This window comes from Oncorhynchus clarkii, chromosome 1 (assembly GCF_045791955.1).
Source record: "Oncorhynchus clarkii lewisi isolate Uvic-CL-2024 chromosome 1, UVic_Ocla_1.0, whole genome shotgun sequence".
NCBI lineage: Eukaryota > Metazoa > Chordata > Actinopteri > Salmoniformes > Salmonidae > Oncorhynchus > Oncorhynchus clarkii.
In genome coordinates, this window is record NC_092147.1 from 56,638,797 (window position 1) to 56,658,504 (window position 19,708).

Genomic DNA, 19,708 nt, shown 5'->3' on the forward strand with positions numbered 1-19,708 from the left:
ATTTATAATGTTAAGGTAAGATATGAATTGAGAAAGCTGATACAAGAACAGCACTAACTTTCTTCCGATCCTATCCGTATCGACACATGCTCCAACAACGCACTTAGCATGGTGTTTTGGGAAATGCATGTTACATCTTTGGCCGTTGTAGGAAAGATGCATTGTTAAAACACTCGTAAGCCAAAGTTCCATTGCTGTCAGTAAACCGGGCCCAGTTTGACTTTCCCTGTTTCCCATTACATCTGGCCTCAGGTATTTTCAGGACAAATAAATCAACTCACTAACTGTTATCTTATAAGTACCACAGAGGCTGTAGTGAAATGATTATGAAACTTTCTCTCCAGACTTCCTCTGTTGGAACAAAAAATGTCCATTTGGAATATATATTTAAAAATACGTGAAGTGCAATTGTATCAAGTCTCCTGGCCTTTTTTTTAAAGACATTTTTAAAATATATTTAGAATATTGAATAGAAATAGAATACATATAGATATCGAATTGAAAAATATTGAAATCAAAAGTCTTGAGAAAAAACCTTCAGGACTACATTTGCATTTACAGTTGAATCCTAGGTCACCTCTTGGGTGTGTTTAATGCTTGGGCGGTTTTCAGATTGTCATGCCTTCATACCGACCTTCTGCCATCCTGGGATATTCGGTAAGGCTCATGTCTCTCGTCGTTGTGTGCTTGTAAACAAACTGTGACTGGGAACTACCGGTAAGCTTTATAATGTAAAATAATGTGACAGGTGCAGATATTTACTTAAAAAGTAGATACAGGGCAATAAATACATCGCAGTGCTTGAGGCGTCACTACAGATCAAGGTTTGATCCCAGGCTGTCACAAACGGCCATGACAGGGAGTCCCATAGGGCGGCGCACAATTGGCCCAGTCCGGGTTAGGGGAGGGTTTGGCCGAGGGGGCTTTACTTGGCTCATCGCACTCTAGCGACTCCTTGTGGCGGGCCGGCGCTTTATTTAAGCAAGTAAAATATAAAGTTTCAACAATATTGGTGGTATTGAAAAACCATCCCGTGGCTATTTCTGCAGATCTAAAATGCTTCTTATTATAATTTCTGTTCGGCATCAGACAAATTTTTTGCTTCAGTTGCATTTCTCCAATTGGACGAGAACTCATGAATGGGCATTCTATCAGCAGACAGCACTCTGACTGATGTGTAGCTACTTTTCTCCGGTACTTTTCTCAGTGTAGCCAACTTTTCTCCGGTAAAATGATAGATTAACTTCAAACAAACATTAGGAACTTTCTACATTCTTTCTATGATAAATATGAAGGCCGCGAGTTACACTTCTGTTGTCATCTGATGAAAATGAAGCTATTTTCTACCGAATGTGTTGCACTATAGTTGCATGCCCCTGCTCACTCTATTGAAGAAGAAAACACTTGACTTTATATAAAACACGGGAAACTGAGATTTCTTGAAGATCTGCATTCTGAAAATGCACATTTTGGAACTCTAACATGAACCCTGATTGTACCAATTGTTGTTCTCTTAATTTGTGTCACTTTCTACTTGCTTACTGTCTATGTGACCTAAAGTTTTACTGTATGTTTGGGTTTTCTAATTGTGGGAGTTGAGAGACATTTAAAGCTGGGGGAGAGAGAGTGAGTAAAATGTCCCATCGAGAGCACACACACGGATGTCTGAGTCCAATTTCACACCAGCAACCCTGCCCTCCTCTTCTCTGTCTCCAGTGATGGTGTAGAGGGGTTGGGTGACAGAGAAATGTGATTAGCGGATTTTAAGAGCCAAACGGGAAGGGCAACAGTCTGCATCAAGATCAAGAAGCAGAAAATAGCATTGGAAGAGTAAATCCTTTCTAAACAACAGTTCACAAGCATTTCGCTACACCCGCAATAACATCTGCTGAACACGTGTAAGTGACAAATAAAATTTGATTGATTGAAATGTAAACTCGAATTGAAACATTTAACAACATAGACTCATTCCAAGACACTAGTCGTGAGAAACTCCGTGCATGGTGCAACGCAGGGTTCTCACGTACCTTATACCCGCCCATGCGGTCCTCCTGTCGGAATGGTCGGCTGTTCTTCAGCCAGCGCATCTTAGGACGTGGGTTGCCCCCGGCAGCACAGCGGAACTTGACTGTGTTGGCAGCAGGCACCGCGTGCAGCCTCTTCTCCATCTTCTCCAACATCGTCCAATAGGGCGCCCCTAAAGAAAAGACACGACCAATCAAGTCATATTCTGTCCATTCTAAACCCAATAACCGAATTATAGCAAAACAGGAACATGTAACATATTATATTTGGTAAGTATCCATTGTTACCACATAGTGAATTAGTTATTACCATGTAAATAGCAGCTTAAAACCGGATTGTAAAATAAAACTTTACTGATATTTGTCCCCAAGAACACAGTGGCCTCCATCATTCTTAAATGGAAGAAGTTTGGAACCACCAAGACTCTTCCTAGAGCTGACCGCCCGGCCAAACTGAGCAATCAGAGGAGAAGGGCTTTGGTCAGAGAGGTGACCAAGAACCCAATCGTCACTCTAATAGAGCTCTAGAGTTCCTCTGTGGAGAAAGGAAGAACCTTCCAGAAGGACAACAATCTCTGCAGCACTCCACCAATCAGACCTTGATTGTAGTGGCCAGACGGAAGCCACTCCTCAGTAAAAGGCACATGACAGCCCGCTTGGAGTTTGCCAAAAGGCACCCAAAGACACTCACCATGAAAAACAACATTCTCTGGTCTGATGAAACTAAGATTGAGCTCTTTGGCCTGAATTCCGAGCGTTACGCCTGGAGGAAACCTGGCAACATCCCTACAGTGAAGCATGGTGGTGGCAGCATCATGCTGTGGGGATGTTTTTCAGCGGCTGGGCCTGGGAGACGAGTCAGGATTGAGGGAAAGATGAACAGAGCAAAGTACAGAGAGTTTCTTGATGAAAACCGGCTCCAGAGTGCTCAGGACCTCAGACTGGGGTGAAGGTTCATCTTCCAAAAGAACAACGACCCTAAGCACACAGCCAAGACAACGCAGGAGCGGCTTCGGGACAAATCTCTGAATATCCTAGAGTGGTCCAGCCATAGCCCGGACTTGAACTCGATCGAACATCTCTGGAGAGACCTGAAAATAGCTGTGCAGAGACACTCCCCATCCAACCTGACAGAGCTTGAGAGGATCTGCAGATTACAATGGGAGAAACTCCCCAAATACAGGTATGCCATGCTTGTAGCTTCAAACCCAAGAAGACTCGAGGCTGTAATCGCTGCCAAAGGTGCTTCAACAAAGAATTGCATAAAAGGTCTGAATACTTATGTAAATGTGATATTTGAGTTTTATATTTTACACCCAAACTATGTTAGAAATATTTATTTCTTGCACAGAATAGAAAAGGTCAACTTTTGTACCATGGGAGATAGTAGATTGACATAGGATAATGCTTTTGCTGTTCGTTAGGTCTACTCATCTTGTTGGCTGATGAAAAGTAAATGTGTACAGTTCTTCCAATATCTTCAATATCAGAATTGGATAACAACTTGCGCAGTTGTCCCCGATTTTCCGTGTTCACTTATAGCCTGTGAGAAAGACCCGATCACGTGACAGAGAGCCATTGAAAGGCAGAGGTGCTTTGAAGCGCCCAGCTGGGATAAGGGAATAATAATTATTATATTTGGCCCTAGGGCACAACAGAAAAAGGCTGTAACTACCAATTGAGGAGAAAAAAATGGGTAAAAAAAAATGGGTAAAAAAAATGGGATATTAAAAGCTAAATCTAAACATATAGCCCAGAGTTTGTATCACAACTAAAGTTACATAAATAACTCTAAATTAAGCATATAGGAGTACCAGTTTCTTTGTTAGCCTATCAACACAGAATAACTGTATGTGCGAACCCCCCCCCCCCAAATTGTTTGGAGAAAATATCCTTTCTATTTTATTCAGCTATGTTCAATTGTAATCTTCATAATATAAAATCATGCCATTTAATTCTAATCAAATCTTGTCTGCTAAATGAACTAGTGTATCCCACAGCCATAAAGCACAGCCAGATCAGGGCCTAACATAACGACAACTCAGAGCATGCTATTCTGTTCTTCTGAAAATGACTACATGCTGTATTACATGGATTTATTAGACGTTTTAAAATGTAGATGTTCCATCGGTCTGCATCAGTGGCTTGTAGGCTACGCATGGAAGCCAATAGAAGCTAAATGTGTTTGTTAATTAACGGGTAATTACCGTGAGATTGGCAGTTATTTGCATATCTGAACAATCCAAAACATTGCCACCTGCTGAACGCACCCCAGGTTGTTAGCTATGGCGAGTTAATAAGATAGCATGACTGAACAAGGTGTAGCCTAAACAAATGGTTAATGGTCCAGTCCGAAAGTAGCCTAGTTTAGAACGGCCCGCGATATGCTTTGTGAACGTAAAATGCGGCCCGCCAATGCACGATAGACAGAAAAAAACATAGCGCTAGTATTATGGGTCATGTCTTTTGAACGGTAGCCTAAGGGCTAGAATCAAGCTGTTTTCTCTGAGGAAAAGTGGGAGGGTTGGGCAAGACTACAAATTAAAAAACATACTTTCCTATAGACTACTCATTGGAGAGAAATAGCTTGACTGTTGTTTTACTATTAATCTCAATGCTGCTATTGTTTTTATTTCATAAAGCAGCTTGTGTTTCTTAACCAGGCAAAGGGTAGCTGACTAGAAAGCTGATGGTTAGCTAAGGTGAAGCAAGAAAGTAGCCTGCGCGATGTGTATAATCGGAAGCGGAGCCGGAGCGGAGCTTGTCTGCCCACACTCATCACTTGTCTCCAGCAGCTCAACAGCTGATAAAATCAAATCCAATTTGATTGGTCACATACATGTGTTTAGCAGATGTTATTGCAGGTGTAGCGAAATGCGTGTGTTTCTAGCTCCGACAGTGCAGTAATATCTAACCATTTCACAACATATACCCAATACACACAAATCTAAGTAAAGGAATGGAATTAAGAATATATAAATATATGGACGAGCAATGTCAGAGCGGCATAGACTAATATACAGTAGAATATAATACAGTATATACATATGAGATGAGTAATGCAAAATATGTCAACATTATTAAAGTGACTAGTGTTCGATTTATTAAAGTGGCCAGTGATTTCAAGTCTATGTATATAGGCAGCAGTCTCTAATGTGCTAATGATGGCTATTTAATGTAGGCTGTGCCAGGTGTGAGGCGTCCTTCCCACTTCTGAACAGAACTGTGCTGCTAATATTGTGCTTATCACCGAAAGCTCTTCATCTCTCCAAAAACTCATGTCCAGTACACTTAATAGTCATATTTTAGTCACAGAGATAATTTTGTCTCGTCTCGTTTTAGTCAACTGAAATGAAAAATATTTTTTGTTTCGTTATATTTTTTTCTGGTCTATTTAGTCAGTTATAGTCTCATCAATTGCCACTGAAAAATAGGTGTGTGACTAAAATTTTTGTCACTAAACCCCTCCTGTCTCAGCCTCCAGTATTTATGTTGCAGTAGTTTATGTGTCGGGAGGCTAGGGTCAGTTTGTTATATCTGGAGTACTTCTCCTGTCCTATTCGGTGTCCTGTATGAATCTAAGTGTGCGTTCTCTAATTCTCTCCTTCTCCCTTTCTTTCTCTCTCTCGGAGGACCTGAGCCCTAGGACCATGCCCCAGGACTACCTGACATGATGACTCCTTGCTGTCCCCAGTCCACCTGGCCGTGCTGCTGCTCCAGTTTCAACTGACCTGAGCCCTAGGACCATGCCCCAGGACTACCTGACATGATGACTCCTTGCTGTCCTCAGTCCACCTGACCGTGCTGCTGCTCCAGTTTCAACTGTTCTGCCTTATTATTATTCGACCATGCTGGTCATTTATGAACATTTGAACATCTTGGCCATGTTCTGTTATAATCTCCACCCGGCACAGCCAGAAGAGGACTGGCCACCCCAAATAGCCTGGTTCCTCTCTAGGTTTCTTCCTAGGTTTTGGCCTTTCTAGGGAGTTTTTCCTAGCCACCGTGCTTCTACACCTGCATTGCTTGCTGTTTGGGGTTTTAGGCTGGGTTTCTGTACAGCACTTTGAGATATCAGCTGATTTACGAAGGGCTATATAAATAAATTTGATTTGATTTGATTTGATTTAAAAGCAAAACAAATTAAATGGTTGATGGAAATATAATTGGCTATTCTAAGCACTGAGGTTAATAGAGTATTTGAACATTGTTTCCAGAGAAAAGTGATATATTATTTGGTATCTGGAAGTGTGAACTGTCAGATTCAATAAAACTCTAATGTTCTAAGACTGAGTGGAATTTATTTTAATTGCATTGAATCACATTTTTCTTCCTGTCCCTCAAACTCAAATTCTACATCATGTCGGCCAATTCAATTCTAATTTTAACTCTTGAATTGAATGGGAGTCAATTCAACATTTCTGAAATGAGCCCAACCCTGCTCAAATTACAATTTTCATCCTCCTATCATCGGAGAAGATATGTATGTTGGGGAGAAGGAATATTTATCACCCGTAAATAATCATTATGTTCAGGAAGGGAAAAAAAATGTCATGTTTGTTGTGAGTGAGCAATGTTTGGTTTGTAGAGGGTAAGTTACCTACACACTGATCACGGTCCATCATTCAAAGACACCCCCATTGGGACATATGTGACTCGTTTCAGGAAACTAGGCTTTTGTAGCGCGTCACAACTTCACAGGAGAGCAATTTGAACATAAAATGTGTTTTTGGCCAGAAATGCCTCCTGGAACATGTGAACATTTATGTGCCTTAATAACAAACTTGTAAGCCATCTGTAACTTATACAACTTATACAATTGTTAAATTATGAGCCTAGTTGATTAAGCCATGGAAAACGTCAGCTACCTTCCCGCCAGCCATGATTGGCTGAGACAATGAGTGGGCCGGACATGCCGAGAGATAAGTTTGGATTGGTCTGCCATGTAACACACTTCTGTCTATAACATGAGTGGGTCAGTATATGTAGGTAATCCTTTCTAATGCAGCTTTTTTTTTAATAGATATCACGTAGTAGAACTGCATAAGTGTTACTCTCCACTTTCTGAAGGACCGAGTTTTAAAATCAGTGGAATTAGAGTATGATAGCTAAGGAGATAAAGAAAATTCAAATATGCAAATATGCAGACAGAGTCGAAAAGAGAACACACAGAAGGTTGTTGTATAAAACACCTGTCTCCGGATTACATCTTCAAACTAAGGGCAACCATGGCATCTGTGACAGAGAGAGAGAGATGCGTCCATCCATGTATACAGTTAAGAGAGTCTAGCTAGCAACATTTTCAGATATTACACGTTTCTAATTTTGTCAGAAAGTCATTTTCATTTCAAGTGTTCTGTTAGCTAGCAAGCTAACATTATCTGGCTGGCTCGCTAGCTAACGTTACATGTATGATCTGTGTAGTAATATTATTCGTATCTCAGAGCCATTTGCATTGCTAGTTATTGCCTAATGTTAGCTAGCTAACATTGAACCTGCTTGGTTAGCTACCTGCAGATACAACAAGCACAGTAGTAAAGTTATGAGTTGGGATTATGGTTCATTGTTTAGCTAGCTAGCTACATGTCTAAACAAAAGACAGCACTATGCAAGTAACCATTTCAGTAGAATGTTAATGATGTCACTGCAAAAACTGTCGCTTTCAGAGCACTCTCGTTTGAGTGTGCCAGAGCGCAGAATAACTGACAAATTTACGAACACTCAACACCCGTTGAATATGGCCGGTGTCAGTAAGCATTGGCAAAAAAGCTTAATTAAATTGTTGCCAGCAGCACAGTTGCAGTCACCAACACTCTGGATGACATAAAAACAGCCTAACCACCTCTGCTGGGGCAAGTAAAATGGTCAGAGTGAGCTGTTCTATCAATTGTGTCTGGAAGTAGCTAGCAAGCTAGCCAACATTAGCCAGTTAGCCTGGGTGCTTGACTGCTGATGTTAGGTCAGAACGCTCTAATCAACCCTACTCCTCGGCCAGAGCGTCCAGTGTGCACTCCAAACGCGCCAAGAGCGAAACACTCTGAATTTACGAACGGAAAATCTGACAACACTCGAACGCCCAGAAAACCCTCTGGCACTCCAGATTAAATTTACGAACACACCGTAGTAAACCAGCCTTTAGTCTTTAAACCTTTGGTTGTTTACTACATAGCCTCACGTGAGTCCTTAAAGAGATGGGTGGGACTAAAGCTTAAGAGGGTGTGAACGAGGCTGAATGGGTGTAGACAAAGAAGAGCAGTATCTGTACAAAAACATTGGAGGGTCATTTTCTCAAAGGTGATTTTACAAGTTTATCAACTTTCAAAGCATAATTACTTTCCCATTGTTCCTCAACTGTAGTGTATGATATACCAGTTTGTAGCTGTGTCTATGCTTTTATCCAATTTAAAAAACACTATTTCAAATTTTGCTACGTAAGACCGAATTGAGCCGGTCGATCACATATAGAAAATTAAGAACACCACTCTTCTGTTTGGCCTACATAACTGGAGCTCATTAACCCCATAGCTCTCCACCCCTCCCTCCCTTTCTTCCCCCCCCCCCCCCCCCCCCCCCCCCCGCCCCTCGGTCTCTCAGTCAGCTGTAGTTCACTAAAGACCCTTCTCTTTATCTCCCTCTCACGCTCTCTCTCTTAAAACGACTCAGTTTCTCTCTTTTTCTCTCTGCACCTGGGAGAGTGATTGCATAAGCAGATGAACTCACTGAGGAAGAGAAACTTGGAGCAAAACAACAAGACAACCAATGGCCACCCCACCATCACTTCCTATATCTCTTCGACAGGAGCAGGGAGAACATGGGGAACACTCCAGGGTTACACTGGCTTTGAGACACTCCTGACCTTGCTTCAATCAGATTGACCACTGAGGGAATGGACAGGAGTTTAGCCTTCTTGTTCTTGGGCCTCTGTGCTTCCCTTTCCACCCCTCTCTCTCTTCCCACTCCTCTCTCCCTTTCCCGCCCACCAGTGCAATCAGAATACTATCGGAGTCAGTCACCTCCCATAATTTTCTCTGGCATGCAAACTGAGCAGTACACATACTTTGATACAGAAGTAAACCATGCTCTTCCTTCCGGGATGAACTAACACACTATAATTAGGCTAGTTAGCTTCTCTTCAGCCCCTTTCCTTCACTCTCACTATCTCCACCTCCTCTTTCCATTTCTTCCCATAATCTCTATCTTTCAACTCATATTTTCTGTACAGACATTCAGTATTCTCTCACTTTCATCATCTTTCCCTCTCTATCTTCTTCTCTTTTTCAACACTCCGCCATACAGACAGATTAAGGTGGTGTATGCCCCCGTCGGGAGCTCGTCTCTCTCGGGTGAACTATGACCCTTAAGCCCTCTGGATCCGGACAGCTCATCTCACTGTTTACTCTGTGGCATTCTGGGGTAAGCCCATGTTATTCTAGAACAAGAACGTACTGTATATTCAAAATGAGAAGTGAGGCACAACCATAAGTGGCAAATCATAGTACTAATTGCTTAAAGTTGTAACACGAGGGCATGAAATCCACACATTTGCACAATACTGTAGACATTAATTTAGTAGTACAATACTAGAGCTACATATATATAGTACATAGGTCAAACATAACAAAACAGCAAATTATATTAGATTTTATAAAATTGAGGCATCATATCCAGTAATTCTACATCAACTGCCCGGTCTACGTACCCTACAGATGTGTCAAACGAAAACAAATGGGAGCAATTAAGGTTGATCTCCTTAACAGACCAGAGAACAACAGAACCAACGGGACTGGAACCCCACATCCACTCTGATCTTGTACTGACGTCAATGCTCCCCCGAAAAACAAAGCCTTCAACATGATCCTTCCGCTGGGCCTTGTTTGTTTCCTCCAATCACACCCAACCTCCTGATGCTGGGCAGTGGGTACAACTTAGCTCGTAACTTTTTCTCCTTGTATTTTGGGGGGGCCGGGTTGTGATTGTGTTGTGTTGTTGTTCAATGTCTTTTTTAGAAAGTGGAATAAAAGTGTTCAGAGTAGAAGCTGAGGCAGACACTAAAACCTAATCCCCACCCCCCTATGTCCTTCCTTTTTCACCCTCCCATACCTCCACATCCCCCCTCCAGAAGTGGGCCAGGGAACAGAGCTCCACAGCGTACACAGAGAAGTGCTGGTGCTGATCCAAACCAGAACGCTGTAGTTAAAGGCTCCAACCTTCCCCTTTTTTTCCCTTTTCATTTTCCCCCACTCTTCCCTCTTTCTTTCTTTTTTATATTCCGGGTTTTGAAATCATAGAAAAAACAGCAGGAGAAAATTGGACAGAGCTGCCAAAACAGCTGTTACTTTGTTTTCAAACAGCTTATTACCACCAGAATTATAGATTCTTCCTCTCCATTTTCCTCTCCTTGCAGAGTTCCTATCCATCGTATTAAATGGATTTCAGGTAATTACAGTCGGCCCTAAAGGGGGGTTCAGCCGCCCAGGCAGGATGCCTGTGGAAAATTTTAAGAAGATGTGGAAGCTCTCATCTTCACTTCAGCCCTGTGACACACACACACATTCATTGCACTCGAAAAGTATTCAGAAACCTTCCCTTTTTCCACATTTTGTTACGTTACAGCCAAATTAATAAAATTGATTTTTCCCCTCATCAATCTACAAACAATACCCCATAATGACAAAGCAAATATTATTATTATTTTTTTTAAATGCAAATATATATATATTTTTTAAACGGAAATATCACATTTACATAAGTATTCAGACCGTTTACTCAGTACTGTTTTGACGCACCCTTGGCAGCGACATCAGCCTCTAGTCTTTTTGGGTATGATGCTACAATCTTGGCACAGCTGTATTTGGCAGCAGGGTAGCCTAGTGGTTAGAGCGTTGGACTAGTAACCGAAAGGTTGCAAGTTCGAATCCGAATCTTGGGGACCTTCAATGCTGCAGACATTTTTTGTACCCTTCCCCAGATCTGTGCCTCGACACAATCCTGTATCGGAGCTGTACAGACAATTCCTTCAACTGCATGGCTTGGTTTTTGCTCTGATAGGCACTGTCAACTGCGGGACCTTATATAGACAGGTGTGTGCCTTTCCAAATCATGTCGAATCAATTAAATTTACCACAGATGGACTCCAATCAAGTTGTAGAAACATCTCAAGGTTGATCAACATAACAACAAAATGTGGAAAAAGTGAAGGGGTCAGAATACTTTCTGAATGCACTATACACTCTCACACACACACTACACAAAGCCCATCCCCCATCAGGTCCCTAACCCAGTCCAGATGAGAGTTTACATAATGGATGAGTCCAGCTGACTGGCTCCTTCGGGCCTGACAACCTGAGAGATTCCGGCTACAGCAGGAATGCTAGAAATTCTTCTTCCCTAGAGTGCCTAGAAGGTCTGATAGAGATATGGCCTGACTACCCCAGGTGCTCCCGACATTAAAAAAATACAATAGTATACGATGGTATAAATACAATAGTAATAACTGCAGTGTTTTGCTGACTGTAGTTTTTACTGTAGTATAATGTAGCTTCTGAGTGGCGCAGCAACCTAAGGCACTGCATCTCAGTGCTAGAGGCGTCACTACAGTGACTGGGAGTCCCATTGTGCGGCACACAATTAGCCCAGCGTCATCCGGGTTTGTCCGGTGTAGGCCGTCATTGTAAATAAGAATTTGTTCTTAACTGACTTGCTTAGTAAAATAAAATAATGAAGAAAAAAAAGTATACTGTAGTATTTACAGTTAACTATAGTATAAATACTGTAGTAAAAGAAAACTCTAGTATATACTATAGTAATTCAGGTAGTGTTTTTTCAGATTGTAGTATACTTTAGTACTTACTGGTGTTTTTGCAGACTGTACTATACTGTAGTATTTACTGTAGTGTTTTTGCGGACATTAATGTAGTACTTACTATACGGTCTTTCTTATATTATCTTTAAAATAGATGTGGAGGCTTTTTCCTTTAGGAAACGTACTGGAGAAATACGGAAAATAACACACATTTTCCATAACCTGTAGGTACAGTGCCTTCAGAAAGCATTCATACCCCTTGACTTATTCCACATTTTGCGGAATGGGTTAAGTCAACAACAAAAAAATCTCGCCCATCTACACACAATACAAAGTGAAAACATGTTTTTAGAAATGTTTGCGAATTTTTAGAAAAATTAAATACACTAACATTTAATTTACATAAGTATTCACACCCCTTAGTCAATACGTTGTAGAAGCACCTTGGCAGTGATTACAGTGTTGAGTCTTTCCGGGTAAGTCTCTAAGAGCTTTCCAAACCTGGATTGTGCAACAATTGCCCATTATACTTCCAAAATGTTTGAACTCTGTCAAATTTGTTGTTGATCATGGCTAGACAACCATTTTCAGGTCTTGTCATAGCTTTTCAAGTAGAATTTGCAAATAAATTCATAAAAAATCCTACAATGTGATTTTCTGGATTTTTTTTCCTAATTTTGTCTGTCATAGTTTAAGTGTACCTATGATGACAATTACAGGCCTCTCTCATCTTTTTAAGTGGGAGAACTTGCACAATTGGTGGCTGACTAAACACTTTTTTGCCCCACTGTATTTAAAGTCACCATTGGCCTCATGGTGAAATCCCTGAGTGTTGGTGTAACCTTAATTGGGGAGGATGGGCTAGTGGTAATGGCTAGAGCAGAATTTCTGGAATGGTGTCAAATACCCCAAACACATGGTTTGATGCCATTCCATTGGCACCTTTCCAGCCATTAGTATGAGCAGTCCTCCCCTCAGGATCCTCCATTGGTGTCTGAAGATACATTGATACACCATCCAAAGTGTAATGAATAATTTCACCATACTCAAAGGGATATTCAACATCTGCTTTTTTTTTTTTTACCCATCTACAAATAGGTGCCCTTCGCGGGGTATTGGAAAACCTTTCTGGTCTTTGTGGTTGAATCTGTGTTTGAAATTCACTGCTTGATTAAGGGATCTTACAGATTGTATAGTGTGCGGTACAGAGATGAGGTAGTAATGTTAAACACTATTATTGCACAAAGAGTGAATCCATGCAACTTGTTTTGTGGCTTGTTAAGCAAATTTCTGCTCCTGAACTTATTTAGGCTTGCCATAATAAAGGGGTCAATTTGTAAAAATTTGAAAAACATTATTCCAATTTGACATTATAGGATATTGTGTGTAGGCCTGTGAAAAAAATCTAAGTATATACAGTCGTATTTACTATATAAAAATGTATTTTTTGCGGACTGTAGTGTTTTTGCGGACAGTACTGTAGTATTTACTACAGTGTTTTATTTCAGGATAATACAATAATATGTACTATATTACAACATTATATAGTAAGTACTACACATGATCGAGAGATACTACAGTATGTAGTATAGTATTCCACAGTATACTACATTTTATTATAGAATTCTAAACTGTAGTCTTTTTGAATGTGGGTCACAAACACCCTCAGAACAAACATACATTCACAGCACAAACAGACTTCCAGACTCAGTACATACAGAGGAACACAACGGTATAGCTGATACCTCGCAAGAGATTTTAAATAATATAAAATAACCAGAGTAGGTAATATACATACAACACAACTGTCTTCTCTGTTTCCCGTAGAATTTTAAAAAGTAACTTTAGTCATGATGACATTTGATCTCATGGTCGATAGTCCAAGCGTTTGCCCTCAGTTCCACAACAGTGTTATCATATAACAAGGAGGGTAAAAACAACCAAAAAAACAAAACTTTTTGCTGAGTTCACATATTGCCCACAGGCCCCCACTACAGAAGACAATATTCATGGCCTCTGATGCCCACACTGTCCCCACAATACAATGCCCATACTCACTTATCTGCTCTCCGTCCGCCCCCACGTCCTCCGATCGCTCTGTGTCGTCCTCATCGTCCCCAGACGAGATGGCATCTGTAGAGATGACCACGGTTACTTACTGCCATCTCTGGCACCCTCAGGACAGCTGCAGCCAAACATATACACTCACACTGCTAGGCAGGCACACACACGCGCACGCATGCACACTACTACAGTACACACACGCTCACTGCAGCACATGCTCATACGTGCACTGATGTGTTGAGGATCAGGTGATGTAATATTGACATTTACATGAGTCACTAACCTATGTAAGAAAAGCTAAATAACTATAAATGAACTACATGAACCAAAAAAATAAACACCCAGTCCACAGCCCTTCCATGGCCATTCCCCAACTACACCATTGCAAAGGCAGCACCACCTCCCAAGAACAGGGATGTAGCAACTCGAACCCTCACAGGTAAAGTAGCTGAAGCCACATTGCAGTTCAGCGACTATCCACTCTGCCTACACTGACTGTCCTTTTCATGACACGGCGTATGTGTATACCAGAGCAATATAAAAGCATAGTGTAAGACCTACACCATGCCCTTGTCCTGCCCTGACAAGCTGGCCGGCTGACTGGCTGGTTACTCTCTGTCCTGCCTCCTTCATGGCACCCTGACTCACCTGTGACGTTCACTATGAAGCAGAGCGTGTCGCTGCCCTGAGGGCCCACAGTGCTGCACGCGTACAGCCCAGAGTCCTTGGGCGTGGCGTCGCGGATCTGCAGAACCTCCTGTTCTATCAGGGTGCGGTTGTTGGCCCCCAGAGTGGAACCATCCTTAGTCCAGGTGATGGCCCCGGGCTCCCCGGCCAGAAGGCAGCTGAGCTTCAGCAGTTCCCCCGGGTGCACCGAGCACACGGTGGGCTTAGAGATTTGGTATTTGGTCGGAGGCTCTGCAGAGCGAAGGAAGGGGAGGAGGAAAGTGAGGAGGGTTGTGCACAGAAAGGAGGAAGGAAACTCAGGGGAAAAGGTGGGAGAATAAGAAATAAGCAATAGTGTAAAAAAAAACATATAACCCCATGGATGCACTTAAATCAACATCATGCCAAGAGGAGCGATACAGAAGAGGCCCAAACACTTTAATCTTAAAACCATAAATTAGGACAACAACCCAATAACCCCTTGTGGATCCATCAGTCAGCCACACTCTAAACATTATCTTGTGTTGGGTTGTACTTTCATGAGTAGAGCATGCAGTTATGGCCCAAAGCAGAAGGTGGAGAGTGGAAAGTGGTGTGGAGGTGGAGCCTGTAAGAATAACAACCAATAATTGTGCCCAGACAGATAGACAGATAGACCTCCCTTTCAGAAGAAATACCAGGCAGCCAGTGTGAAACAGCAGGGAAAGCCAGATACCTCCAAAATGAAAATATATACAGTACCAGTCAAAAGTTTGGACACACCTACTCATTCAAGGGGTTTTCTTTATTTTTACTATTTTCTACAATGTAGAATAATAGTGAAGACATCAAAACTATTAAATAACACATATGGAATCATGTAGTAACCAAAAAAGTGTTAAACAAATCAAAATATATTTATTTTTTTGCCTTGGTGAAAGCTTTCCCCACTCTTGGCATTCTCTCAACCAGCTTCACCTGGAATGATTTTCCAACAGTCTTGAAGGAGTTCCCATATATGCTGAGCACTTGTTGGCTGATTTTCCTTCGCTCTGTGGTCCAACCATCTCAATGGGGTTGAGGTCAGGTGATTGTGGAGGCCAGGTCATCTAATGCAGCACTCCATCACTCTCCTTTTTGGTCATATAGCCCTTACACAGCCTGGAGGTGTGTTTTGGGTCATTGTCTTAAAAAACAAATGATAGTGACACTAAGCGCAAACCAGATGGGATGGCGTATCGCTGCAGAGTGCTATGGTAGCCATGCCGGGTAAGTGTGCCTTGAATTCTAAATAAATCACTGACAGTGTCACCAGCAAAGCACCCTCGCACCATCACACCTCCTTCTCCATTCTTCACGGTGGAACCACACATGCGGAGATCATCCGTTCACCTACTCTGCGTCTCACATGGCGGTTGGAACCCAACATCTCAAATTTGGACTCATCAGACCAAAGAGCAGATTTCCACTGGTCTAATGTCCATTGCTCATGTTTCTTGGCCCAAGCAAGTCTCTTCTTATTATTTGTGTCCTTTAGTAGTGGTTTCTTTACAGCAATTCGACCATGAAGGCCTGATTCACACAGTCTGCTCTGAACAGTTGATGTTGAGATGTGTCTGTTACTTGAACTCTGTGAAGCATTGATTTGGGCTGCAATTTCTGAGGCTGGTAATTCTAATGAACTTATCCTCTGCAGCAGAGGTAACTCTGGGTCTTCCTTTACTGTGGCGGTCCTCATGAGAGCCAGTTTCATCATAGCGCTTGATGGTTTTTGCGACTGCACTGTGAAAGTTCTTGACAATTTCTGGATTGACTGGCCTTCTTGTCTTAAAGTAATGATGGACTGTCATTTAACTTTGCTTATTTGAGCTGTTCTTGCCATAATATGGACTTGGTCTTTTACAAATAGGGCTATCTTCTGTATACCACCCCTACCTTGTCACAAGATAACTGATTGGCTCAGACGCATTAAGAAGAAAGAAATTCCACAAATTAACTTCTAACAAGGCACACCTGTTAATTGAAATGTATTCCAGGTGACTGCCTCATGAAGCGGGTTGAGAGAATGCCAAGAGTGTGCAAAGCTGTCATCAAGGCAAAAGGTGGCTACTTTGAAGAATGTCAAATATAAAATACATTTTGATTTGTTTAACACCGTTTTGGTTACTACATGATTCCATAGGTGTTATTTCGTAGTTTTGATGTCTTCACTATTATTCTACAATGTAGAAAATAGTAAACAGAAAAACCCTTGAATGAGTAGGTGTCCAAACAATTGACTGGTACTGCAGTGCATTACTTTTGACTAGAGCCATATGGGACCAGAGCCTTACTTTGGAACTATGTGCCCTGGTCAAAATTGATGCACTATATAGGAAATAGTGTGCCTTTTGAGATGCTACCTATACGTTGACACTGGAGTGAAAATTAATTCCTGTCCCGTCTTGTCAAATTTTTCCGGGTACTGTGCTGATCCTGCAACAGTTATAAAACCCCGGGTACTTCCCTATCCTATCCTGATCAAAATTCACTCCCATCCTGTCCCGTGCTAATTTTTCCACACATAAAAAAGGAATAACTTCCTGCTTCAGCTACTCGTCTGTCTGTCCCCTGCTCTGCATGTGTGTAGCCATAGCAACTGCTCCGTTTGGCTGCTGCATAGCGCTCATAAGACACTTGCCTGCACACACAGCTGATAACAACCACATTACGTGATTTTGGCAATGAAGGCAGCCCTTCTACTTACCCAGAGTCGGATGAACTCATGGATATGGAACGTTGGGTCACGATTTCGAAACATTTGGCCTCAACAAGATTAAATGCCGCACATATCTGCCACCCTACTCTTTACCTCAGATGGCATGGGTTTAGTTAAATACGCATACAATTGGGCTTGACCGGTAACGTTGTTGGTACTACAGCAGCTATGCCGCTTCAGGCCGCTTGTCCCACTCTCCGGTTGGTATTTGATTAAACCGCTGCATTTTTTTACAAGCCGTGTAATCCGTTTCTTCATTGTCAAAGACATCTATCAACTTTAGCAAAAACATCACTCTTTCCTTTTAATGACTCTAATGTTAGTGATGGGTCCTAGGCTGCAACGAGACGTTGCAATTCCTCTCTTGAAGGCTTCATCATTCCCTGACGTACGTTGGCATCTGAGATAAAGTAGTGACTGGCAGTGGCTACAACTATATTCGTTTTTTATTTATGAAATGCATGACATATTGTTAACCCCCCACCCCCTGTACTGCCCATTCCTGTGGACTGTCGATCCTGACCCAAACTAACCTTTAGAACTTCACTCCCATTCCTGTTCCCATGTCTCTCTGTGATGCCACAGCTGCATGGATACAATCCACCTTTCTGAACGCATTACGAGTGAGCATGGAAAACCATTAGGCTAATGGTTTAGACAGTGATATGATGCCAATGTAAATTGCATATTGCAATGTATATTGAATCCAGGCCCAGTCACCCCCAGGCTCTCCCACACATTCTGACATAACACCTACACACAAGTGTTTCCCTTAGGAATAAGTTAGCTGGGGGGAGTGGGTAAATGCAGGGTCTTCCTGCGGGTGGCAGAAGATGGGGTCTTTCTGGGGCATACATCTTTCCACCCCCCCCCCCACAAAACAATGTTTTGTTTGCAGTGGCAGCCACGATTTAGCACCGGCGTGACCCCACACACACAGAGAGAGAGAGAGAGAGAGAGAGAGAGAGAGAGGATTCTCTGGATCAACTCAGTCTACAGATCTCAACACTCAGTAAAACCCTTTTATTATAAAAAAAATATAAAAACTTGGCAGAGGTGCAAGATTTTTGGATGTTTAATGATGAGCAAAACACTGTGTTTGTGTGCGTGCATGTCTGTGCATGTGTGTTCTTTCTCAGGAAAGGGGCTGAGCTGGGAAAGATAAAAAGGATTTAAGGGGAAAATAAACTCCCAACAACAAGGAAAACATTTATTAAAATCTCCAGTTCTGTATGTGTCTAAAGTGTCTTTTGGCTGACTGTCTACATTTGGCTAATTGTACACTAATATTTACAGGCATAGTTGATGAAGATTACTTTATTGGTCAGTCGCATACAAACTGACATTTTTGTTCCCACGTTTAAACCCAACCCCTCCGCAAGACACACATTACATACAGTATACAGCTTTTGGGAGATGTACAGGGGCTGACACACTGGGCGCCCGAGGAGCTGTTGTTGTGGGAGGTTAAGTGCCTTGCTCAAGGGCACAATGGCAGGAAATGGCATATAGGACTTGATACCCTTCGGTTGCCAGCTAATTTCCTTCCAGATTTTTCCAGCCGGACCCAGGATTCAATGCAGAAACCCTCCGGTTGCTGGCTTTCCTCTCTAACCGCTAGGCTACCTGCAACCCCAGGTATAGAAGCATTCCCAACCATTCCTGTGCCTCAGCACAACTTTTTCTCTTTCCTTTACTCCTGAAATAATGAACCTTTCCCTCTCTACCCAACACCACCACCCAGTGTGTTTGGTCTGGAGAGGAGTGTGTGTTGTTTGATGGGGGCTATATTCAGCATCTTTGTTTTCCCTAGTAGCGGGGGCCACTCTGTAATTTAATTTAATAGTTATTGAATCTGCATTTCCCTCCATTGTGTAATCAAAGACTTTGGAAAGAGCTGTTGTGTTAGCCTGTTGCCTGATTCAGGCCTTGGCCTCAGTTAGGGAGCTAGCCCTCTCTCTCTCTGTCTGTTAACACAGAAGAGAGAAGAGAGAGAACGGGTGTACAGAAAGCCGATATGCACAGAACTGAGAGGGGATGGTCATATACTATGACAGGGACCATGCATTGCACACACCCAGAATGGGTGGGGTGGGGCAAGTCATGGTAAAAAAAAAGACATGTTGGGAAAATGAAAGCAGAGATGGAGGGTAAACTAAGAAACAGAACTGGGAGGGGCTCCCTCACTCCAAATGGTGGCACTTCGAAAGGCATGCTTAAGTGTTACTTTTAGGTGTTCTATATCAATTCAATTTCAATTTAAGGGCTTTAGTGGCCCTTAAATTGATATTAGTTGATAATAAACAAAAGTGAAATAACCAATACAAATTAACAGTAAACATTACACTCACAGAAGTTCCAAAGACATTTCAAATGTCATATTATGTCTACAGTGCCTTGCGAAAGTATTCGGCC

General features: G+C 42.1%; 1 protein-coding gene across 2 annotated transcripts in view; it reads right to left on the reverse strand.

Moving 5' to 3' along the window:
* Nucleotides 1–19,708, reverse strand: part of LOC139409074 (fibroblast growth factor receptor 2-like) — a 116,990-nt gene that overhangs the window by 71,116 nt on the left and 26,166 nt on the right. For both annotated transcript variants that reach the window (XM_071153758.1, XM_071153766.1), the window contains exons 3-5: nucleotides 14,539–14,808; nucleotides 13,885–13,959; nucleotides 2,028–2,197 (exon numbers count right to left, since the gene is read on the reverse strand). In XM_071153758.1, the coding sequence (XP_071009859.1) occupies nucleotides 2,028–2,197; nucleotides 13,885–13,959; nucleotides 14,539–14,808 (515 nt within the window). The remainder of the gene's footprint in view (nucleotides 1–2,027; nucleotides 2,198–13,884; nucleotides 13,960–14,538; nucleotides 14,809–19,708) is intronic.